Raw genomic sequence first — 23,621 nt, 5'->3', positions numbered from 1 at the left:
ATTAAAGGGACTTCACTAAGCTGAAAAAGAAATGATACTAATTAATAACAAGAAAACACAACTATTTAATAACAAGAAAACACAACTAAGTAAAAATCTCACTGGAAAAGGTAAATACATGGTAGAGGTAGTGGATTAATCACTTAGGAAACTACTAAGAAGGTAAAAGACAAAAGTAGTGCAACTAAAACTACAATAATTAGTTAAGGGGTACATAAAATAAAAAGATGTCAAAAGTGACATAAAACAAGGGGAGGGAATAAAAATGTAGTTTTGGAATACGTTCAAATTTAAGTTGCTATCAACTTAAAATAGACTGTCATATACATAAGGTGATATACATGAAACTCATAGTAACCACAAAACAAAAGCATACAGTAAATACACAAAAGAAAATGAAAAAGGAATTTAAACATAATAAAGAAAATGAGAGAGAAATCTAAACATAACCATGAAGAAAGTCATCAAACCACAAAGGAAGAGGGAAAGAGAAGAAAGGAAGAAAGAAGAAACTCAAATACAGCCAGAAAACAATGAACGAGATGGCAATAAATACATACCTATCAATAAGTACCTTTTTAATTATTTTTTTAAATTTCAGTGTAGTTTACAGACAATGTTACATTAGTTTCAGTGGTACAACATAGTGATTTAACAAGTTTATACACTATGCTATGCCCACTACAAGTGTAGCTATCATCTGTCACCATACAATGCTATTACAGTATCACTGACTCTGTTTCTTATACTGTGTCTTTTATTCCTCTGACTTATTCCATAACTAGAATCCTATATCTCCCACTGCCTGTCACTCATTTTGCCCATCAACACATCTACATTTGCTCTGGCAACCATCAGTTTATTCTCTGTATTTACAGGTCTGATTCAGCTTTAAATGTAAACAGACTAAATTCTCTAATCAAAAGACACAGAGTTGTTGAACGCACAAAAATTAAGACACATCTTTAGGCTGCCAACAAGAGACTCACTTCAAAGTAAGGACACACACACAAGAATGAGAGTGAAGGAATGGGAAAACATATTCCATGGAAATGGAAACAAAAAGAAAGCTAGTGTAGCAATACTCACATCAGGCAAAACAGACTTTAAAACAGACTGTAAGAAAAGACAAAAAGGGGCACTACATAATGAAAAAAGGGTCAATCCAGCAAAAAGATATAACATTTATAAATATATATGCACCCAACATAGGAGCACTAAATATATAGAGAGCAAATATTAACAGACCCAAAGGGAGAAAACGATAGCAATACAGTAATAGTAGGGAATTTAATACCCCATTTATATCAATGAATAAATCATCCAGAGAAAAAATTTAAAAAGTTGGTTTTAAATGACACATTAGACCAGATGTATTTAGTAGATATATACAGAATATTCCATCCAAAAGTACCACAATACACATTCTTCCCAAGTGCACATAGGTCATTCTCCAAGATAGATCACTTGTTAGGCCACAAAACAAGTCTCAATAAATTCAACCAGATTGAAATCATACCAAGCATCTTTTCCAACCACAGTGGTATAAAACTAGAAATCAATTACAAGAAGAAAATTGGAAAAACTACAAATACATGGAAATTAAATAACATGTTACTGAACGACTACTGGGTCATAGAAGAAATCAAAGGAGAAATAAAAATACCTAGAGATAAATGAAAACAGAAATACAACATTCCAGAATCTGTGGGATGCAGCACAATTGGTTGTAAGAAGTAACTTTATAACAATACAGACCAACCTCAAGAAACAAGAGTAATCTCAAATAAACAATTTAACTTTACTCCTAAATGTACTAGAAAAAGAAGAACAAATGAAATCCAAAGTTAGTACAAGGAAGGAAATAATAAAGATCAAAGTGGAAATAAATGAAATGGAGACTAAAAAGACAATAGAAAACATCAGTTAAACTAAGAGGTGGTTCTTTGAAAAGATAAACAAAATTGAAAATTCTTTCGGGGCACCTGGGTGGCTCAGTCATTAAGTGTCTGCCTTTGGCTCAGGTCATGATCCCAGCGTCCTGGGATGGAGCCCCTCATCGGGCTCCCTGTTCCGCAGGAGGCCTGCTTCTCCCTCTCCCACTCCCTCTGCTTGTGTTCCCTCTCTCACTGTGTCTCTCTCTGTCAAATAAATAAATAAAAATCTTAAAAACAACAACAACAACAAAATTTGAAAATTCTTTCAACTCACCAAGAAAAAAAAGAGGCCTCAAACAAATTGGAAATGAAAGAGGAGTTAAAACTAATACCAAAGAAACACAAATCATCATAAAAAATTACTATGATCATTTATACATCAACAAATTGGACAATCAAGAAGAAATGGATAAATTCATAAAAATTTACAATGTTCCAAAACTAAATCATGAAGAAATAGAAAATCTGAACAGATCAATTACTAGTAAGGAGTTGAATCAGTAATCAAAAACCTCCCAACAAACAAAAGTCCAGGACTAGACCCCTTTACTGGTGAATTCTACCAAACATTCAAGGAAGATTTAATATCTATCCTCAAATTCTTCCAAAAAATTGAAGAGGAGGAACACTTCCAAACTCATTTTGAGAGACCAGCATTGCCCTGATACCAAACCAGAGAAGGACACCATAAAAATAGAAAATTATACACCAATATCCTTGATGAATGTACATGCAAAAATCCTCAACAAAACATTAACAAACCCAATTCAACAATGCATTAAAAAAGCATACAGGATGATCAAGTGAGATTTATTGTAGGGATGCAAGGATGGTTCAACACCCTCAAATCAATCAATGTGATATACCACATTAACAAAATAAAGGATAAAAATATATGATCATCTCAATAGATGCAGAAAAAATATATGACCAAACTCAACATCCATTTATTATAAAACTTCCATCAAAGTGGGTGAAGAAGACACATACCTAAACATAATAAAGGTCATATATGACAAACCCACAGCTACATCATACTCAAATGTGAACAGTTTAAAGTTTTTCCTCTAAGGTCAGGAATAAGACAAGAATGCCAACTGTAGCCACTGATATTCAACATAATATTGGGAGTCCTAACCAAAGGAATTAGTGAAGAAAAAAAGGCATCCAAACTGAAAAGAAGTGAAATAGTCCTACTTGCAAATGACATGACACTATATATAGAAAACCCTAAAGAGTATACAAAAAAGCAGTTAGAACTGATAAATGAATTCAGCAAAGCTGCAGGTACAAAATCAATATACGGAAATCCATTGCATTTCTGTACACTAAAAACCAATTATCAGAAAGCAAAATTAAGAAAACCATTACAAGTGCATCAAAAAGAATAAGATATAAAGAAATAAATTTAACCAAGGAGGTAAAAGACCTGTACATTGAAAACTAGAAGACACTAATGAGAGAAATCGAAGAAGACACAAATGGAAAGATATTCAGTGCTCATGGGTCTGAGATACCTCACACCTGTTAGAATGGCTATTATCCCCCTAAAGATAAGAAATAATAAGTGTTGGAGAAGATGTGGAGAAAAGGGAAGGCTCATGTACTGTTGGTGGGAATGTAAACTGGTGTAGCCACTAAATAATATGGAGGTTCCTCAAAAAACTAAAAGTAGAACTACCATATGATTCAGCAATTCCACTTCTGGGTATTTATCCAAAAAATCAAAAACCACTAATTTGAAAAGACATATGGACCCCTAGGTTGATTGCAGCATTATTCACCATAGCCAAGATAAAGAAACAACCAAAGTTGTGGATGAATGGATAGAGTATGTGTTATTTATATAAAACGGAATAGTACTCAGCCATAAAAAGGTAATCTTACCATTTGTAACAACATGGATGGACCTTGAGGGTATTGTTAAGTGAAATAAATCAGACAGGAAAAGACAAATGCCTTATGACTTCATTTATATGTGGAATCTATGAAATAAACAAAACAAAACTCATATATACAGAGAAGAGATTGATGGTTATCAGAGGGGAAAAGGTTAGAGAAATGGTTGAAATGGGAGAAGGAGGTCAATGGTAAGTAGACTTATTGTGGTGCCCACTTTGTACTGTATACAAAGATATAATAACTATGTTGTACACGTGAAATTAATATAATGTTATCTATCAATTTTATGTCAATTTAAAAACAGAAGATAGGGGCGCCTGGGTGGCTCAGTCGTTAAGCGTCTGCTTTCGGCTCGGGTCATGATCCGGGGTCCTGGCATCGAGCCCCGCATCGGGCTCCCTGCTCCGCGGGAAGCCTGCTTCTCCCTTTCCCACTCCCCCTGCTTGTGTTCCCTCTCTCACTGTCTCTCTCTCTGTCAAATAAATAAATAAAATCTTGAAAAAATATATAAATAAATAAATAAATAAATAAATAAATAAATAAATAAATAAATAAAACAGAAGATAATTGTGTACAGGAAAATACATTGAGTAAATCATGGAATTCAGTTAAGTTTTTAAAAACAGACTAACAGGTGGACCAAGAGAGAACCTAAAAAGTACCCTAAACCTTTTCCCTTATTTATTCAAATGCATGTGGGGAAGCAATGATGTTGTAATTATGTTAATGGGTTTACTAGTGCAATGGCTTAAAGCCAAGGCAATTTTATTTTCAAGACCCTGAGTATCTGATGAAAAAGTTTAGGTTTGTACTGGAAAAACATGAAGATGTGCTTCTTGCTATCTCTTTTCCTTTTATTTGTTTCCCATAACAACATCCAATTAGTCTCTCAACATCCTATCAAGCATTATCTATGATGTAATTTTAACTTACAAAAGTGATCTTGAATCTTTTTCTTTCCTTGTTATCCCTACCATTAATACTCTAACCTGAGGGGCGCCTGGGTGGCTCAGTCATTAAGTGTCTGCCTTCAGCTCAGGTCATGATCCCAGGGTCCTGGGATGGAGCCCCGCATCGGGCTCCCTGCTCAGCGGGAAGCCTGCTTCTACCTCTCCCACTCCCCCTGCTTGTGTTCCCTCTCTCGCTGTGTCTCTCTATGTCAAATAAATAAAATCTTAAAAAAAAAAAGTACTGTAACCTGAGTCCCCATCACTTGATGCCTCAATTATTGTAAAATTTCCTTGTCTGTATTCCATGTTTCAATTTCTCTAAACATTTATACAGTTGCTGCAAGATAATTCCAGAGAAATGCTTTGGCTTTCCATTCCTGCTTGACACTTGCCTGCCATTTAAGTCTTAGCATCTGTTTTACATTCTTTACACTCATCCTTCACACCATCATATACAAAACCCCATTTTCCAACAAAATGTATCTACTTATTCTGTCAGAAACAGACTATGCCTTTTTTCTTTGTTAATAACAGCAGCAGTTTCTATTGTTGCCTTAACAATTTGCAGTTTATCTGGCATTTTCTAGAACAGGGGTCAGCAAACTATGGCTGCAGGCCAATCCCATCCTATCACCTGTTTCTGCAAATAAAGTTTTATTGGAACGCAGCCACACCCCTTTGTTTATGTATTGTCTATGGCTCTGGCTTGCTACAGCAGAGCTGAGTATTTGCAAAAAACACTATACGGCCAGCAAAGCCTGCATTTTTTATCATATGGCCCTTTACAGAAAAAGTGTGCCAACCCCTGTTCTCGGTCATTATTTAATTTCTCTTGTACTAGTCCTCATGAGACACTCCTAACAAAGAAAACTTTCTCCCTTACACTTTCCCTAGTCATGTGGTTATTTTTCAAAGTATTGCTCAAATCACAGGCCCTAATGAGCTCTTCTAAGAACAATCAGTCCTTTATTGTCTTTATTCATTGAGATTATTGTTCATGTTTTTTACTTGGGAACCATACACAAGATTAGACTTAGAAAAAGCCTTGGATAATCTTGGCTTCATATTCAACTTTTTCTTTTTAAAGATTTTATTTATTTATTCATGAGAGACAGAGAGAGAGAGAGACAGAGGCAGAGGGAGAAGCAGGCTCCCTGCGGAGCAGGGAGCCCGATGCGGGTCTCGATCCCAGGACCCTGGGATCATGACCTGAGCTGAAGGCAGACGCTTAACCAACTGAGTCACCCAGGCGTCCCTCAACTTTTTCTCTTATCCTAAACTTTGTTGATCAGTTGCTATCACTTTATTAGGTCTATTCACTTTATCTTTACTTAGTGCACCATTAGTAGTTAGCTTTTCTTTGGAGAATAGTTTTTACAAATAAAAAATAATAATCACAGTATAAAACCATAACCACCAATAAAGTCTTTCTGGACTATCAGTGACCTGCGTGCCTGGCCTATAGTGTTTGCAATTTAAAAATTTCCTCATGATAATCACCAATTATGCTATATCATGGACTATCAGTAATGTTTGTAAAATATGATAAATGTGCATGTTATATCCATGACTGAAAAGGGCTCATATAGTGATCAATTTTAACTAAAACGGAAAAAAATAAAAAAAAATACGTAAGAACTCAAAATTCAACTGTATATACCTAATTATTTTACAAATGTATCTTTTTTCACTGCCCTATTTATTTCATATTAATTTGATACTTTTTTGAGAGAATTTATAAGCCTCTGTCTTCCCTGAAAATGATACCAACACCACTGATTTCAAAGAGTTCTCAAAGCTTTCTCTTGTACAGGACTTGGAAAGATAAGGCAAAGCTTTTCTTAATCCAGGGATCTAAGAAACCACCCCATTATCACTCCAGAAGAAATTATTTCATCTTCTTAGTAAAAAAAAAAAAAAAAAAAAATCTGTAAAGTGAATAGGCAATCCACACAGCTCTTGGCTTTTACCTCCATAAAGTGTGTTTGTTGTTTCTGAAAAGCAAGCACTCAGAAAGAGCAATCTGGCTAATCATTGCCCCATTCAAAAATATTTTGATCCTTTAGGGTACACTTTCATGTCTTTAACATGCAAAAAAGGCCACACGTAGTATTGGTTCTATGTTGATCCACCACTTCAACACGATCTCTCTAAGCATTATTAGAATTATATAACTGGAAAATCTCTTTGAAGCCTGTTATTCCAAGAAACACACGTTCCCACAAAAAGAATAGAGAAAGTGTCTGATGTACAGTTCCACAATTTCAATTCATCATCCATAAGAGATTCTTTATCCAGAAATGAAACCTTATTTTAAGGACTTTCAATTGTATGTGGATTTTTTTTAAAAGAACTAACTTATGTAGATTTAATTGCCTTTTTTATAACCTATAAGTTACAGCTGATATTCTCAAGGGTATATTCTGGTTTCAATTAAGAGAGTAGTTTAACAATTAGGAAACCAAGATTGTAAAACTACTTTAGGTCCTTGGAACACATATACATATGATCATTAAAATTTCTGGGTATATAAAACATTTATATAGACTTTGATTGTCCTGAACAAATTATAAAGATCCTTGGGATGTAAATGTTTAGGACTTTCTAAAATGATGACATTATTTATCCTGTAATCCAAGAATGACTTGATTTTTAAGCAACAATCACATAAAATAATAAGAAGAATTAAAATTATATTCTTTCATACAGATTAAAATTAATGACTTAAATTATTTATACTTATAATAGTTGTTGTGGGTCTTGCAGGCCTAACATATTATTACTTTTACCTGGTGAAAGGGAGGGTATATTTGGAATACCAAAAATCATGATGTAGGATAAGCAGTTGATAATTTGTGTTAATTTCAGATAAGAAATGTGACAAAAAATAGAATTCTTTAATTCTCTCATGAAAAACCGTAGAAATCAGAAAATGGTGTGATTTTGGCTATAGCAGTATTTTCCACAAAGTATTCTAACAACACTAACCCCTAATTTTAATAACAGGAATTTTTTCATTCAGTAACTTTTCCTGAGTGCCTTCTCTGTGACAAATACTGTTTCAAACTGATTCTTAGGGGGAAAACATATCAGTGATAGTAAGTTTGGCATACAATGTGTTCTCTATCATCAAGAGAAGGTAGCTGAGAAGGTCTATGACACATACCCCAAGACTAGCTAGGCAAAGGGGTGTCTACAAATCTTTGGTGCACTGTCTTTCAGAACTGTGAATAGAACACCAAAGTAGAAAGCCCTTTGTCTTAAAGATATGCGTAGGTGTAGTTTCTGCTTAATGGAGTGGATTACAATTTAATATGTAAAAAGCTCATAGCATTTTAAGGAACCATACTAGCTTATACTAAAAGAGACAGATATGGTGTGCCTGGGTGGCTCAATTGGTTAAGCATCCAACTCTTGATTTTGGCTCAGGTCATGATCTCAGGGTCATGGGATGGAGCTCTGCATCGGGCTCTGTGCTAGGCATGGAGCCTGCTTGAGATTCTCTCTCTTCCTTTCCCTCTGTCCCTCCCCACCTAAAAAAAAAAAAAAAAAAAAAGAGAGAGAGACAGATACTATACCATATGTTAACTAACTTGAATTTAAATTAAATCTTAAAAGAAAAAAATAAAATAATAGAGACAGATAAAACTCAAATCGAAAGAGGTCTCTGGGCCCTTTACTCTCTATGAAAAAGAAGAACATGAACCCAAGAGCCACAGAGAACCTCTCTCAATAAGCAGAACTGGGCCCTAATCAAAAAACTGGTAACACGGGCCCAGCTGGATTTGAGAACTGCTATGGGCCAGTGACTCCCATCCCCCTGCCTCCATTTCTAATGGGACTATTTGGTTATTTTATCCCTGTGTGACCCTTGTATGTTCGGTCTGTGAGGGTTAGATAAGATGTCTCTGTAGCTCACAGAGCTTCAGATCAGGAGGAGCCACCAGAGCATTGCGCTCAGGGAACTAAGAATGAAGAATCTCTTTCACACCCAAAATTGATTTAGATAATGACATCCTAGGCTTGTAGCCTAACCCTGAGGCCATAACAAGACTCTGAGGGTCTTAGAAATGGGGTGAGTATACTTTGCATATATAAAGGGGGACAAAAGGGAGACTGCTAGACTGTTATTTTGGTGGTCCCACCAATAAAACACATACCTCATGGTATTCAAGCACTCATAAAGTCTCCTCCCATGTGAGCTCTAGAGCTGGTGAGAGGGATATTAGTAAGCATGATGTAAGCAGATGCTTGATAAGTGGTTATACCTTCTGAGTCACCAAATGAAAAGTCTAGCTATCCTGATGGTGGGAAAGCAGGAAAGATCATTTGAAGAAATGGAGGCCCTGAAAATTCATGCAGAGACAGGTTCAGGCAACCTTCCATTCTAGTTCATTCTAGCCTCAAGTGACTATGGGCAAAATCAGCAGAAGAACCATCCATCCAGTATGGTCCAGGCCACATTGCAGAATCATGCACAAATAAAATGGTTGCTGTTTTAAGCCACTTAGTTTTGGAGTGTACCCTGCTCCCCAATAGGTAACTGAAGCAATGGTCTCTGGAGTAATTGGGAAAGGTAAAAAAATGGTAAACATACACTGCAACTTCTTCAAAAAATAATACATATTTTATATTAATATAATTAATAATAATATTATTCAGATAGGCAGTAAAAAAGTGAAATTTCAGATGAAAAACAAAGAGTGAAAAAGTAAAGAAAATTCATACTTTCATCTGCAAACAGCAAACAGCGTGGTGACAATATAGCACAAGGTGCCTACGGAAAAAAACACCCAAGACAAGTCTGGAATGAAAGGTTGAAACTTGATTGTTAAGGGATGTGTATACCAAACAAAGTCTTTGGACTTTGTTTTGCTGGGTAATAGGGCCCATCAAAGACTTTTAAGTAGAGAAATGAAATATCTCCACTGTAGACATTCTGCAGCAGTGTGGAGTGGTAAGTAAAATAGGAAAAAACTAGGGGCAGGGAAACCACTTAAAGCTCACTGCATTCATTGAAAGAGTAGAAATTGGTGTGCATAAAAATAAATTCAAAAGACTTTTCTAAGGTAGACTAGAGAGGCCTTGGTAAGCAATTAAGGCAAGGTCAGGAAGATGAAGAAAACAAGGATAAGTATTAACTTTCTACCTAGAGCTACTGGGAGGATGGTGATGTTATTTACTAAAAAAAGAAGGAAGCACCTTGAAGAGGAGGTAGGTTGGTTGAAGTAGATATTGAAATAAATTTGGGTACATTGTTGAATTCAATGTGTCTTGTGGACAAACAGGAAGAGAGGACTATTAGGAAATTGAAAGTATACTTTCTAGTGCTTGTGAAAACTTTTGGAATTACTTTTTGAGTCATCAATAAATAGGCTGTAAGTGAAAATATTGAATAAATAAGATCGGGGCTATGATTCTCAAGCTGGCTATACAAGAGAATCATCTGATACCTGGATTTCACTGATCTGGAGTAATACACAGAAATTGATAGTTTTCAAAAGCTCCTCAGTTAATTCCAATATGCAGCTGAAGTTGAGAACTACTGATGTAGAAGGATAAAGGGAAGAAGTTGTAGACAAAATTCTGGTAAACACTAGCATTCAAGAAAAATTCAAAGGAAGAGGATCCTAAGGAAATTTACATAGCTATCTATCAGAGAACTAGGGGTAGAAGTGGTAAAGATCGGTGTTAAGACAACCAAGAAAGACCCAGAGGATCTGGCATTTGTAAGTTCTGTGGCCCTTGCAAGTGAAGTTTTAATACAGTAATAAAGTTAACCTGCCTTTCATCATCTCTACTCTATTAAACCCTTCCAATGAGTATTTCATTATTAAAATTTTCAGTTCCACAACTCCCATTTGTTTTTCTTTATATTTCTTTGTTGAAATTTTCAACTTTTTTTTCATCTGTTTGAAGAGATTTTTTAGTGACTTGCTGAAGTATTCTTATGATGGTTGCTTTAAAATCCTTGTTGGATAATTCCAACAACTGATTCATCTCCATGTTGGTATCTGTTTTCTTTTCTCATTCATGTTGCAATTTTCATGACTCATGACCAGTGAGGGTTTTTTGATTATAGCCTACACATTTTAGATATTATGAAAATTTGGATACTATTTAATCTTTTTTTTTTTTTTTAAGTGTGCAATCCTGTTGAAATGTAAGATGAGGGCCAGGTGCTTATGTATGTTCAGAGGCCTCCTGAGCACGGCTGACACCTTCCTGGTGAAAGTGTGCTGTTGACCCACATAGCCTTGCTGCCTCCAGTCAGGGAGTGAGCTCACATCCCTGACACCAGGGAAGGGACCGTGGGAAAATGGATACCAACGAAGCCTACTTCCCACCACCTCATTCTGCCTTGTTTAGGGTAGAAGCTTTGCTTCCCATTGAACCCCACTAATACCAGGAAAGAGCGATGAAGCCTAGCAGTGACCAGCCCTGCCTCACAGTGCCTCACAGAATCGCATTGCTCCTGGGTGGGGGTGGAAGCTCAGGTTGCCACTGGACCCCACTGACACTACTCCTGCAGTGAAATGTAATTCTAGCCTAGTTCCACGGGGCGAAGGATAAAAGATCAGTCCCTCACTCAGGTGTACTGACCCTGCTCCAGCAGGGAGGATCATATTATTGCTGCCTGTTTCTGCCAGGCAGAGGATGGAAGATTAGCTCCTTACTAGGCCCTGCCAACATCATCTGGGGGGTCAAGTGGAACACTGTGGTCATGTCATTTCTTCAAGTCCTGAGGTCTCTAGATAATCCTTCTTTCCACCTTTCACAGACTTCCTATGCTTGTTTGCTGTGTTAGTTCCAGCCTTTTTAGTTGTAAGATGGAAGCCTGGGAGGAAAGGGGCTACTCCATCTTGGTGGAACTTGACTATATTCTACACTATGATCACAGTATCTGTAACTAATGCATGCTTATTTTCTCTTATGTAATCTACTTGTGGGTAAAAACATTTTTTTAATCTTTGTAATCCTAGCATTAGCATATTAGTTCATGATCAAGAGATGTGTGTTATGGGGATGACTAAATAAATGGATTTCTCTAAGTACCTTATGATAGATGCTTAATATGTACTTTCAATGAAAAGGAAGAGTTATTTAGTCTCTAAAGAGAACATTAGGACTTGGGCAAAGGAACTAGCTACTAGATAGAACTTATTACAGGTATGTCATTTGAAAAAATATGTTTTCAGAAAGGAATTACACAAAAATCAATCACATTTCTAACAGCACTAACAATGTACATGTTGAAAATGAAATTAAAAAGATACTATCACAAACACACCAAAGAAAATGAAATACTGAGGTATAAATTTAACAAAATGTGTACACAATTTGTAGCTGAAAGCTACAAAATGCTGATGAAGAAATCAAAGAAAGAAATCCTAAATAAATGGAGAGATCTGCTGCATTCATAGATTAGGAGATTCAACATAGTAAAGATAACAATTTTCCTCCAATTGGTTTATAGGTTTAATGTAATTCCTATCAATATTCCAGTAAAGTTTTTTGTAGACACAGACAATCTTATGCTAAAATTTACTTTAAAAGGAACAGGCACTACAGTAGCTAAAAAAATCTGGAAGACAAGTATGAAGTGGGAGGAGTCATTCTAATTGATATTTGGTCCTACTTTATACCTATACTAACCAAACACAGCAGTATTGGCACAGGGCTAGACACACAGACCAAAGGAGAATAGAGAATCCAAAAATATAACCACACAAACATACCCAACTGATTTTGAATAAATGTGAAAAGGCAAGTCCATGGAGGAAGCGTAGCTTTTTCAACAAATGGTGCTGGAGCAACTGGACATCTATCTGAAAGGTAAACCTTGACCTAAATAAACTTTACACTTTACACAAATATTAACTGAAAATGGATCACAAACAAATGTAAAACAATACAACTGTTGACAGAAAAGTTAGTTTAAAAAAAAAACAAAATTTTTAGGATCTAGGGCTAGACAAAGAGTTCTTATACTTCATACCACAAGTATGATCCATAAATAAAAAAATAATGAAATGAACTTCACTGCAAAAGATATTGTTAAGAGGATGAAAAGATAAACTACAGATTGACAGAAGGTATTTGGAAACTACATATCCAAAAAAGTACTATTATCTAGAATACATGAAGAATTCTCAAAACTTCACAGTAAGAACACAAATCATTCAATTAACAAACAGCAAAAGACCTAACAGACATTTCACTGAAGAGGAGAGAGAGATGGCAAATTAGCACATGAAAAGTGTCAAATACCTAGCCATTAGGGAAATACAAATTAAAACCACAGAGAGATATCAGGATACACTGATGGTGATGATAAAAAATAATGACAATACCAAATGCTGCAAGGCTGTGGAGAAACTGGATCACTCATAAATAGTACAGCTACTCTGGAAAATAGTTTGGCAGTTTCTTATATGACTATACATGCAACTACCATACAACCCAAATTCATCTTGTGCATTTTTCCCAGAAAAGTGAAAACTTATGTTCACAAAAACATGTACACGAATGTCCATAGAAGCTTTCTTTTCAATAGCCAACAACTGGAAACAACCCAGATGTCTTTCAATGAGTGAATCAACACCATGGTAATGTCCATGCCATGTAACACTACTCAGCAATAAACAGCAACAAATTATAGATACATGCAACAACTTGGAGAGATTTTAAAGGAATTATGCTGAGTGAGCAATCCAATTCCAGAAGTTATATAATGTATCATTCCATTTAATAACATTTTTAATTAAAAAATAGATATGGAAAAAAGATTATTGGTTGTCAGGGTTTGGGTTTAGATGAGAAAAAAGGTAGAAGGGACAACAAGAGGGATCATTGAGGTGATGGCAATGTTCTGTATCTTGACTGTTTCAATGTCAAGACTTTGATCATGAGATTGTACGACAGTTGTGGAAAATGTTACCATCGAGGGAAACCAGATAATGGATTCATAGGATCTCTTTATATATGCCTTGCAACTGAATATGAATCTACAATTACCTCAAAAATAAAAATTTCATTTTATTTTTATCTATCTATCTATCTATCTATCTATCTATCTATCTATCTATCTAGAAAGAGAAAGCATGGGGTGGGGGGCAGAGAGAGGCAGAGGGAAAGGGAGAGAGAGGATCTTAAGCAGGCTCCACACTGAGCAGGCTCCATCTCATGACCCTGAAATCATGACCTGAACCAAAATCAAGAGTCGGATTCTTAACCAACAGAGCCACCCAAGCGCCCCCAAAATAAAAATTTTAGTAAAAAAATATGCTGCCAAACAACTTAGTACGTTACTATATGGGGAGACATTAAAATACTTAAATGTGCACTGGCTAGCCCTGCATATGAAACTGCTGATAGGGCATAATTGAAGAGGGGGGTTAAAAATTGAGGGTTAAGACTACAAGAAAATTTTAGTTTTTTATAAGATAAACCTACTCCAAAGGAAAAGAGAGGAAATTGTTGTATAGCTCTCCTTCATTTACTTTTTCATGTAAAAATTTAAAAAAATGTTGGAAGGAGAAAATTGAGTAAACAGCCAGGTAGCATGCAGCAAAGAATTATGTCGTATTATCGTGTCCCGAATAGATACCAAGAGAAGGGAGTAGGAAAGATATATTTTTTTAAGATTTTATTTATTTATTTGACAGAGAGAGACACAGCGAGAGAGGGAACACAAGCAGAGGGAGTGGGAGAGGGAGAAGCAGGCTTCCCGCGGAGCAGGGAGCCTGATGCGGGGCTCGATCCCAGGACCCTGGGATCATGACCTGAGCCGAAGGCAGATGCTTAAATGACTGAGCCACCCAGGCGCCCCATTAGTAGGAAAGCTCTTGTTTGTTAAGCTGATAGTAATCTTGAGATGTTCCCATTATTTATACCATTTAATTGTACATATACAGATATAAATGCAAATTAGTTGTACATGGAAAGCCTTACTGTTAAACCTTTTCATTGATAAAGAACCAGAAAGACTAGAACATATGAGTACATGCTAACATTTTCAGACATCTAAAGTTCTTTGCAAGTGAATTATTTAAAAACTAATGGTGACGGTTTTCTGGTCTGAGAGCTAACAATGTGCCAATATATCAGCGACTCAAAAAACAGCCTTGAGCTCCCCTCACGCCAACACCAAGCAATGCTATTTTAACTGCTCATTTATAATGATTTTGAGTACTACTTTCCAAATTGAAAAAGGAAGCCATATCAACACTACCTTCAAATCAATCGGAATATTTTAATTCCAGTAAGAAGACTATCTTTTTCTGCAATTTACTGCTTTCTCTAGAATATTGCTTGACACATACAAAACTTTAAGGTGCACCTTCCATTAAAACGTAGCCATATGAACATATGGCAAATGTCACTGTTTTTGCAACTTTTCAACCTTTCATTCATTACTTCAACTATAAATTTAGGGACATGTGAATGTAATTTCTCAGAGCATTGGGTCACAGTGTGTATTTAAACACATCAAAGAACTGCAACTTCAGTGCTTTAGAAATTCAGATTACTAATGTGAACGCATCATTATTTTCTCATCAGCAATAAATAATGAAATGAAGTGTTAGAATATGGACATCCAGCTCAATTCTAATCTCAGATAAATGAGGACACACATTTGCCTATCTTGAAGAATCACCTCTACATGCATGAACAATCAGAAATAATGATTTTTTTAAAAAAAGAAACAGTGAAATTAAATCAAATCACTATTAATTAAGTGAGGAAAGCCAGTCCAAAGAATACTCTTTAACTGTACTAGTTTGGCAATTATTTATCAATGTCGTTACAAAATTTCTACTTCTAATAAGAGATATGTTTGACCATAAAAGGACTGGTAGGTACACCGTAAGGGAAAGAATAAGAGTTGCCAAAGGAATGATTCATTTGTCCTTTTGTAGTGCATCAGACATTTTTCCCAAGACAATTTTATTTGCATTCATTTATATTTTCCAAAATTAACTTTAACCTGTATGTTGTTAATGTTAACAATTCCTATGTGGTTAAGAGTTAAGTTTAACTCTTAATGTGGCTCTGACCGATTTTAATGTCCTAACGCACCTGTGGCCATGACTCAGCATAAAGGTAACTCTTGTAGGGGAAAGTGAGGGGGAGGCATGATCCTCAAACAGTGGAGTGAGAACTGCAGATCAGAGTTTCAGAAGTGAAAGTCCAATTTTGATTTGAAAAAGACACTGAGACCTCCTCCAAATTGAGAATCTATTACATTAGATCTGGCTTAATTTCTCTTAATAAACCGAAAGACAAAGATTTAAGCACACCCTCTATATGCCTGCACCCTGCTTTGCCAATGCTCTCATAGTCTAATGACATCCACAATCATTCATGCAGGGTGTGATTCACAATCCATGAAGGGCCAAATACTTAAACTGAGATTTTTTAACTGCAAATGTGTTACATGAATACTGTTTCAGTGCATTATCATTAAGCAAACTACATATGTCTCTTCTACAAGCAGACAAAGATGTATGGATGTGTGATGAGTTTCTTTGTGGATAAAGGCACAGCCTTTGTTAACAATTTTTCTTTGGCCCGAGGGGCCCAGGAAAATTTCTCTATTGACCCAGCACTTTTAGTTAACAAAATGATCTGGAACACAGCCTTTTTCCCTAACATGGCAATGCTGCCTTTGTCTTCTAGAGCACATACACACGTTTACCTAAATCATCTTTACAGATGTGTGTGAACCGGAGGTATCTGTGCTCTATTTGTCTGTGAAGGGCAATAACAAAATGTTACAACCCATTTAGTGATAAACTATGCATCCTTTCTGCAAGTCTTTGCTTACAATTTATTTGCAACATTTCACCTCCTCTATAAATTTTATTTCATAGTCTTTAGTAATTTCTGGCAACATAAGTAGATACCCAGATGGTATCTCTTTTCTCCATAAGCCAGAAATAATGTCTCAATATAAATTCCAATCCCATCTTTTTATGATTTAGGTTCTAAATTTTAGAAAACAGCAACACAGACAAATATTGAGACAAAACCTTTAGGTGAAAGGAATAGCAGCAAAATTTAAGTATAAGAAAGCAGCATATGATTTAATTGATTCAGCAGTAATAGAATTAAAAGAATACCTGATGACACAGGCGTAAAGACCACTGTCCTGCAGTAGCGTTGGCCGAAACCAAATTGAGTCTTCTTCCTTGCTCATTCTACTTCCATCAAAGGCTATTGGCTCTTCAAAGTCTCCAGGACCAGAGCTTTTGTACCACATCAAACTGAGTCCAGCACTTTGGGCCAGGGAGTAATTTGCTCTGATATAACCATAAAAGAGTGCACATTTGATTCGAACAGGCTCTCCCACCAAAACTTGGTATTTCTTGATATCGACAGACCAATCTGTGCATCCATCAGCTATAGTGAACAAAAGAGAGAGAGAAAGAAAACATTAGAGAAAGAAGTGAACCAATGAGTTCATTCATTCATTTACTCATTCAACAAATATTTATTGGGCATCTGTACTGAGCCACATTCTACTCTAGGCATAGAGGATGCAGCAATGGATAAAACTCAGAAGGGCACTGAGAAGTAGTTTATCCTGCTAATAAACAATATATTCATCACTTAGTTTGCTTCTGCTGCTGTTTATTCTAGTTTATGTCAGTGCAATTGATTGGTTATTGGTTTATTGCCTTTTACTCTAAATCCACATTTTTTTTTTGCTTGTTTTTTGACAATGGATCTGGGCCTTTGAAATATTTCTCTTTTGCTAGCTGGGCCTTTGAAATATTTCTCTTTTGCTAGCTGGTACCCTCTTTGTTAGTAGAGGGTTTTGGAGAGACAGTGAAGGAGGAAAGGGTTTTTCTCCCTGATTCCAGCAAGCTTCCTTGGAAGGTTCTTGCCATGAGTGAGACTTCTCCAGCACCTGACACCTGCTTCTCCAGGATACAGCTTCTATGTGCACAGTAGAGAGAAGCTTGGAGACTTTTTATCAGAGCTTCAGGCAAGGCACCTTCCCATGAAGAGCTTTCCCAGGCACCTCAGAAGGTGAATCTCTGTCAAGTTCCAGAGTGCAGATTTCCAACACATTCTGCCATTGTGGCACCTCAGTGATGTCTACTGTTCAGTAAGCCATGTACTTTGCTAGTGAGGTTTGGATCTCAGTTCTGGAGGTGGGAGGATGGAGGGTGCTTTCCCTTGGATGCTCCCTCGGCCATAGGGTTTTATAAAATGAGAGCAATTCTTCTAGTCTTTAGGGCTCTCTTTTGCTATGGACTGAATGTTTACGTCCTAAAATTCACATGTTTACGGCTTAACTCCAATGTGATTGTATTTGGAGGTGGGGTCTTTGGGAGATAGGTATGTTTAGATGAGGTCCTGAGGGCAGGGCCCTCCTAAAGGGATTAGTGCTTTTATAAAGGACACCAGAAAGCTTCTCTCTCCCTCTGTCTCTTTCTCCCTTCTTCCCTCCCTCCCTTCCTCCATGGGATGGGGCTCACAGGGAAGAGGCCATGTGGGCACACAGTGGAAGGCAGCCATCTATAAGCCAGAAAGAGGGCTCTCAGTAGAAATCAAATCAGTTAGCACCTTGGTCTTAGACATCTCAGCCTCCAGAACCATGAGAAATAAATTTCTGTGTGTAAGCCTTCCAGGTTATGGTGATATGTTATGGCAGATTGAGAAGACTAATACATCTTTCTTTCTTACTAGCCAATTCTTTATCACTCCAATGCTCTGTTACATTTAATACTTCTTTATATAAACTTTCCTTCTTCAAATTGGTGTGTGGTTTATCTGATTGGACACTCAATGACAAAATCAAAAATAAATATTTTACAGTCAAATAAGGCAAAAAGAAATACAACAAAAGTAGGTCAACCTCTGGTAATGGTTTCACAGCCAGAGACAGAGGCAGACAGTCACTTTGCTCTGCTGGAAGCATCAATGGAAGTTTGAAATAGAAACCATGGTGGAAAATGTGGCTGATGGGGGTGGGGGCTGGTTGGGTTTTCTGGGTGTCCTGGAAACACCACCTTCCAAATGGCATCTTGACACCATTTTTTTTAATCACACACGCACACAAAACAACAGGTCCCCACAAAACAGGTGTATCCCCATTATCATTATCATAGAGAAATGGTGTATTTCTTGCTTAGATGAATAATATACGATTCAAGAGAAGGAAAATAATCAAGATGAGAAGGAAGATGTGCATTACTAGAGCAAAGAAGACACATGACCTATAGAATTATCTACATTTCTTATCTTAAAATAATATCTAACATCTAATGAGCACTTAACTATGGCTGAGTTTACAGATTTTCATTTACTCTTCACAAAAATATCCATTAAGGCTTTTGAACTAACTATTCTCTCTACATGGAAACTTTCTTTTTTTCTTTTTTTTTTAAGATTTTATTTATTTTTTATTTTAGAGAGAAAGAGAGAGTGTTTGAGCAGGGGGAGGGGCAGAGGGAGAGGGAGAGAATCCCAAGCAGACTCTGTGCTGAGTGTGGAGCCCGATGCAGGGCTCGATCTCATGACCCGGAGATTCCAACCTGAGCAGAAACCAAGAATCGGACACTTAACCAACTGAGCCACCCAGGCACCCCAACATGGAAGCTTTCTCACCAACTGCGTGGCTTCCTCCCTCCATTCCTCTAAATATCACCTACTTGAAGAAGTCTTTTGTAACTGCCCTGTCTGAAACACCTGCTTCTTATCCTGATCCCTTATTCCAGATTCTGCTTCAATATTTTTCATAGGACTTATTATTATCTGATGTTACATTATGTACCCACTTTCTGTTTGCTTTGACTCCCCTGTAGAATGGAAGCCCCTTAAGGTCAGGGAATTTGTCCTTCTAACTCACTTCTTTAGCCTCAGTGTCTGGAACTCTGCCTACTAACTCAACACACAGTACTGGAATGAATGAATGAACGAATGAGTAAGTAAGTTAATAACTAAATTTTACATTTGAAGAAACTCAACACCAGTGCCAGGATTCCCACCCAGCTGTGTCTGGCCCTAGAATTCATTCTCCCTACCAACATGATATTTTGTTTCCTAATTAAGGTATTTTCAGTTTCACAACACTCTTTAATTTAGTTAATTTCAATTACCAAATTTTGGTCTAAAATTCCTATCAAAGAGTTGTATTTTGGTAATGTGTAGAGTAAATGCACTAGAAGCTTGGTGGACATCAATGTTGAAGTTATTGCCATGATTCCTCTCAATGACTGTGGCAGAGCTGACACACACACTAAATGGGATGACAGAATTGTACACAGAGATATCAAGGTTTTATGAATATATGTGATATTTATCAACATTATTTTGTACATTTATCCCACTGCATGAAATAAATCCTAGGCGGGATTTTATTTTAAATAGTTATAATTCTGGTGATAAGCATGAAATCATCTTGTTTTACCACTATATGAATTATAATACAATTCTAGAATCAAGTTATTGTAACTGAGGCCATCTGTCATAGAAGACATCTTTGCCAGTGAAAAAGGCTGAAACCCCTTCAAGGTAGCAGTATAAACAGGGAGATAAAATTATTCAAACTCCCAGAAGATTTGTAAGATAAAGCAAAATGCTTAAAGCGAAAACCAAAAATATTTAGTCAAGAAAATTCTAAAAAGTTAGTAACAAATTAGATCAAGAGAACAGAGGGAGAGTTGCACTGGGGAAAGAGTATTAATATATACTTTTAGAATATGCTTACTCAGAAAAAAGTTGAAAGAAAACCATAAACATTCTGAAAATTAAAGTTATTCAGGGGTACCTAGCTGGCTCAGTTGGTAGAGCATGCAACTTTTGATCTTGGGGTTGTGAGTTCGAGCCCCATGTTGGATGTGGAGATTATTTAAAAATAAAATCTTAAAAAAAAAAAAAAAGAAGTCTTTGGGACACCTGGCTGGCTCAGTCAGTCGAGCTCATGACTCTTGATCTCAAGGTTGTGAGTACAAGCCCCATGTTGGGTGTAGAAAATACTCAAAAAAAAAAAAAATCTTAAAAAAAAATAAAGCTATTCATTACTTAACTAACAATCAAGAAAAAGTTTCAAACAGAATCATAAGACAAGGAAAAGCCAGAGGTAAAATGAAGATATAACAGCACCTTGGATGTCAGAGACACCTTATGTTCATTTTAATATGGAAACAGATGTAGGATCTACGGCTTAGGAAGTTCTACTACCATTGAACTTAATGTATGATGTTCAAAAATTAACTATAAAATCAGGAACATGTTTTAATACATTTTTGGGAAGGATGTCAAATAATATTAAAGTAATCCAAGATATTTTCAAGTTACTTGGATAAACACATTTAAATAAATGATGAGCTTATGTCTTTCTTCAATAATTAAAGCATTTTAATAAATGAAGTAAGTGAAGAGTGATTTTTTTTACCTTTAACATTTTGCCTCATTTACACACAGACTCTGTCTTACTGTGTTTTTTCCTAAACCATTTGAAAATAAGTTAGAGACATAATGACATTTCATCCTCCAATACTTTAGTATGCATCTCCTTATGTACACATTTTTCTTATATAGTCACAAAGCATTTTTTTAAATCTTATGTAGCAGGACATCTCAAATCTTAAAAGAAAATGTGATAACTTAAAACCCAAATCTTGATGACTGGAATCCCTACTGATATGTTTAGTTTTTCCTTACTTCAGCACACAAGCTCTGCTCATTTGGAAACAATCATTCCAAAAGTACATTTCTAGACAATGTTAATTCCATTATGTAAGCCACCATTATTATTATTATTATTATTATTATTATTATTATTTATTATTATTAAAACTATCATCAGGTAATTGGGTAGGCCAATAGTATTTAATCTGTTTTTCTGTCTTTCAGAATAATACATCCTTCTATAAGCCTCTCCCAAAACTTTACTATTAGAGTTCTCCTTCCTTGATGAGAGGCTTCCATGGAAATGCTCTAGTCCAGTGGCCCCTCTGCAGTACATAGTCCCTCACAGTCCATGGGACGTTATGAATCCATAAAGTCATAAAGGAGGGCAGGAGTAGGAAGAACCATATTCATTCACTTTTGTTGCCACCCATAATGTTTTGGGAACTTAGATGAAGGCAGTGATGGAATTAAGATTCAGAACAAGTTCCTTTACAAGGAGTTCATACTGATTAGCACTTCATGAACAAAGGCTACATAGGCTACATAATGTAAATATATTCAAATGAGATTAGGGAGAGGATTTTTAATTAAGTCACTATTACTAATATTTCCATGGTAACAATCTTGAAGGCTGTGTTCCTAAAAAAAAAAAAATCTAACCACGTGTTGACCTTACACATACTACGTTCTAATATGAAAATATAAGACTTTACTTATAAAAAGGCAAATTCTATTACTCTTAAAGTATCTATTTGGGTAGGTACATTGTAATAATTATAAATGATAAAGATATCTATGATAATGTAACAGATGTCCCAACCAGATCCCCTTTACTAAGCTAATGTATCCATTCTCCGGCTACTTTGAGTACTTCAGGCTAACAGCTCACAGTTGTCTCCTTCCGTTAAAAATTACCCTTGGGGGCGCCTGGGTGGCTCAGTTGGTTAAGCGACTGCCTTCGGCTCAGGTCATGATCCTGGAGTCCCGGGATCGAGTCCCACATCGGGCTCCCTGCTCGGCAGGGAGTCTGCTTCTCCCTCTGACCCTCCTCCCTCTCATGCTCTCTGTCTCTCATTCTCTCTCTCGCAAATAAATAAATAAAATCTTAAAAAAAAAAAAATTACCCTTGAATGACAAGAGCCATCCTGTTGGGAAATTTACATCCCCTTGGGTGTGCCCACTGCCAATAACAGACTTATGTGAGTGTACAAAAGGCTGCTCCTTTGCATCAGGTAGAGACATCCCAATAGGGCACTTTATGCGCCAGAGCTCCTGTGTGTGTGGACCAGGCCAAGTCTACAGTTTACCTGTGACCTCTTCCCTCAGCTCTTTCCCCTTTCCTATTCTGCTTCCCTCCCTCCCTCCCTTTTAGGATTTTCCTGAAGAGCCCTCGATCAATTTTGTGCATCAAAAACCCTGTTTGGGCTCTATTCTAGGAAAGCTGATCTAACACAGTTATATCTTCATATAATGAGAACTACCTTCATCCTAGTTTCTGCCCTAGGGGCTGGAGACCAAGACAGACAGAGCCCTTGTTTTCAAGGAGCTCACAGGCTAATAGGAGAGACTGACAAATTAAAATCACACTTTGGAAATGTACTGATTAGGAAATGCAGAGGGCTCCAGGAACATGTTCCATGAAGGGAAAACATTTGAGATGCCTCTCAGAAGTTAAGAAGCTAGCCATACAAAGAATAGGCAGTTATTGACTTTGGAAGTGAACACAAAAGCAAAGACAAAGAAATAGCAAGTAGCAGAATTCTGCAGGCTTTGTGATATAAAAACAAGTTTAAAGCAGAAAATAGCAAGAAATGAGGGCAAAGAAGTAAGCAAAGACAAATTGTGGAGGTACTTTTATGAGATGTAAACAAATGTTTGGCTTCATTGTGAAGGCAATGGGGGACATATAAAGAGTTTTAACCAGCAGTGTGTTGGGACCAGTCTAATAGTTTTAGATGCACCATGCTGGCTGTATTTTTAGGTAGAGATACAAGGTTTTAGCCAGGAGAGTGATGTTATTGAAGGGCTGAAGTTGGGCAGTGGTAGTAAAGAAGGAGAAATGGAGTAGATCTGAGAAAGATTTAGGAGGTAAAATTGGCAGGAGTACGTGACTGAATACAAGCAGTCAGGGAGAGGAATAATGTCAGTGCACTCAGCAACTCGTATCTTTTGTCATAGACTG

General features: G+C 36.5%; 1 protein-coding gene across 1 annotated transcript in view; it reads right to left on the bottom strand.

Annotated features, from left to right (window-relative positions):
- The window catches only part of IL1RAPL1 (interleukin 1 receptor accessory protein like 1), a 677,053-nt gene extending 657,510 nt beyond the window's left edge, over nt 1-19,543 (bottom strand). Inside the window, exons 1-2 of the mRNA XM_064574807.1 lie at nt 19,456-19,543; nt 16,915-17,194 (exon numbers count right to left, since the gene is read on the bottom strand). Coding sequence (XP_064430877.1) covers nt 16,915-17,194; nt 19,456-19,543 — 368 coding nt within the window. The remainder of the gene's footprint in view (nt 1-16,914; nt 17,195-19,455) is intronic.
- Between the last annotated feature and the right edge of the window lie 4,078 nt (nt 19,544-23,621).

The sequence above is a fragment of the Mirounga angustirostris genome, unplaced genomic scaffold (genome assembly GCF_029215605.1).
Source record: "Mirounga angustirostris isolate CCGP_5_RB_7025 unplaced genomic scaffold, mMirAng1.0.hap1 SCAF_11, whole genome shotgun sequence".
NCBI lineage: Eukaryota > Metazoa > Chordata > Mammalia > Carnivora > Phocidae > Mirounga > Mirounga angustirostris.
The sequence above is the reverse complement of the archived record's forward strand: the minus strand, read 5'-3'. Positions and strand labels throughout refer to the sequence as shown.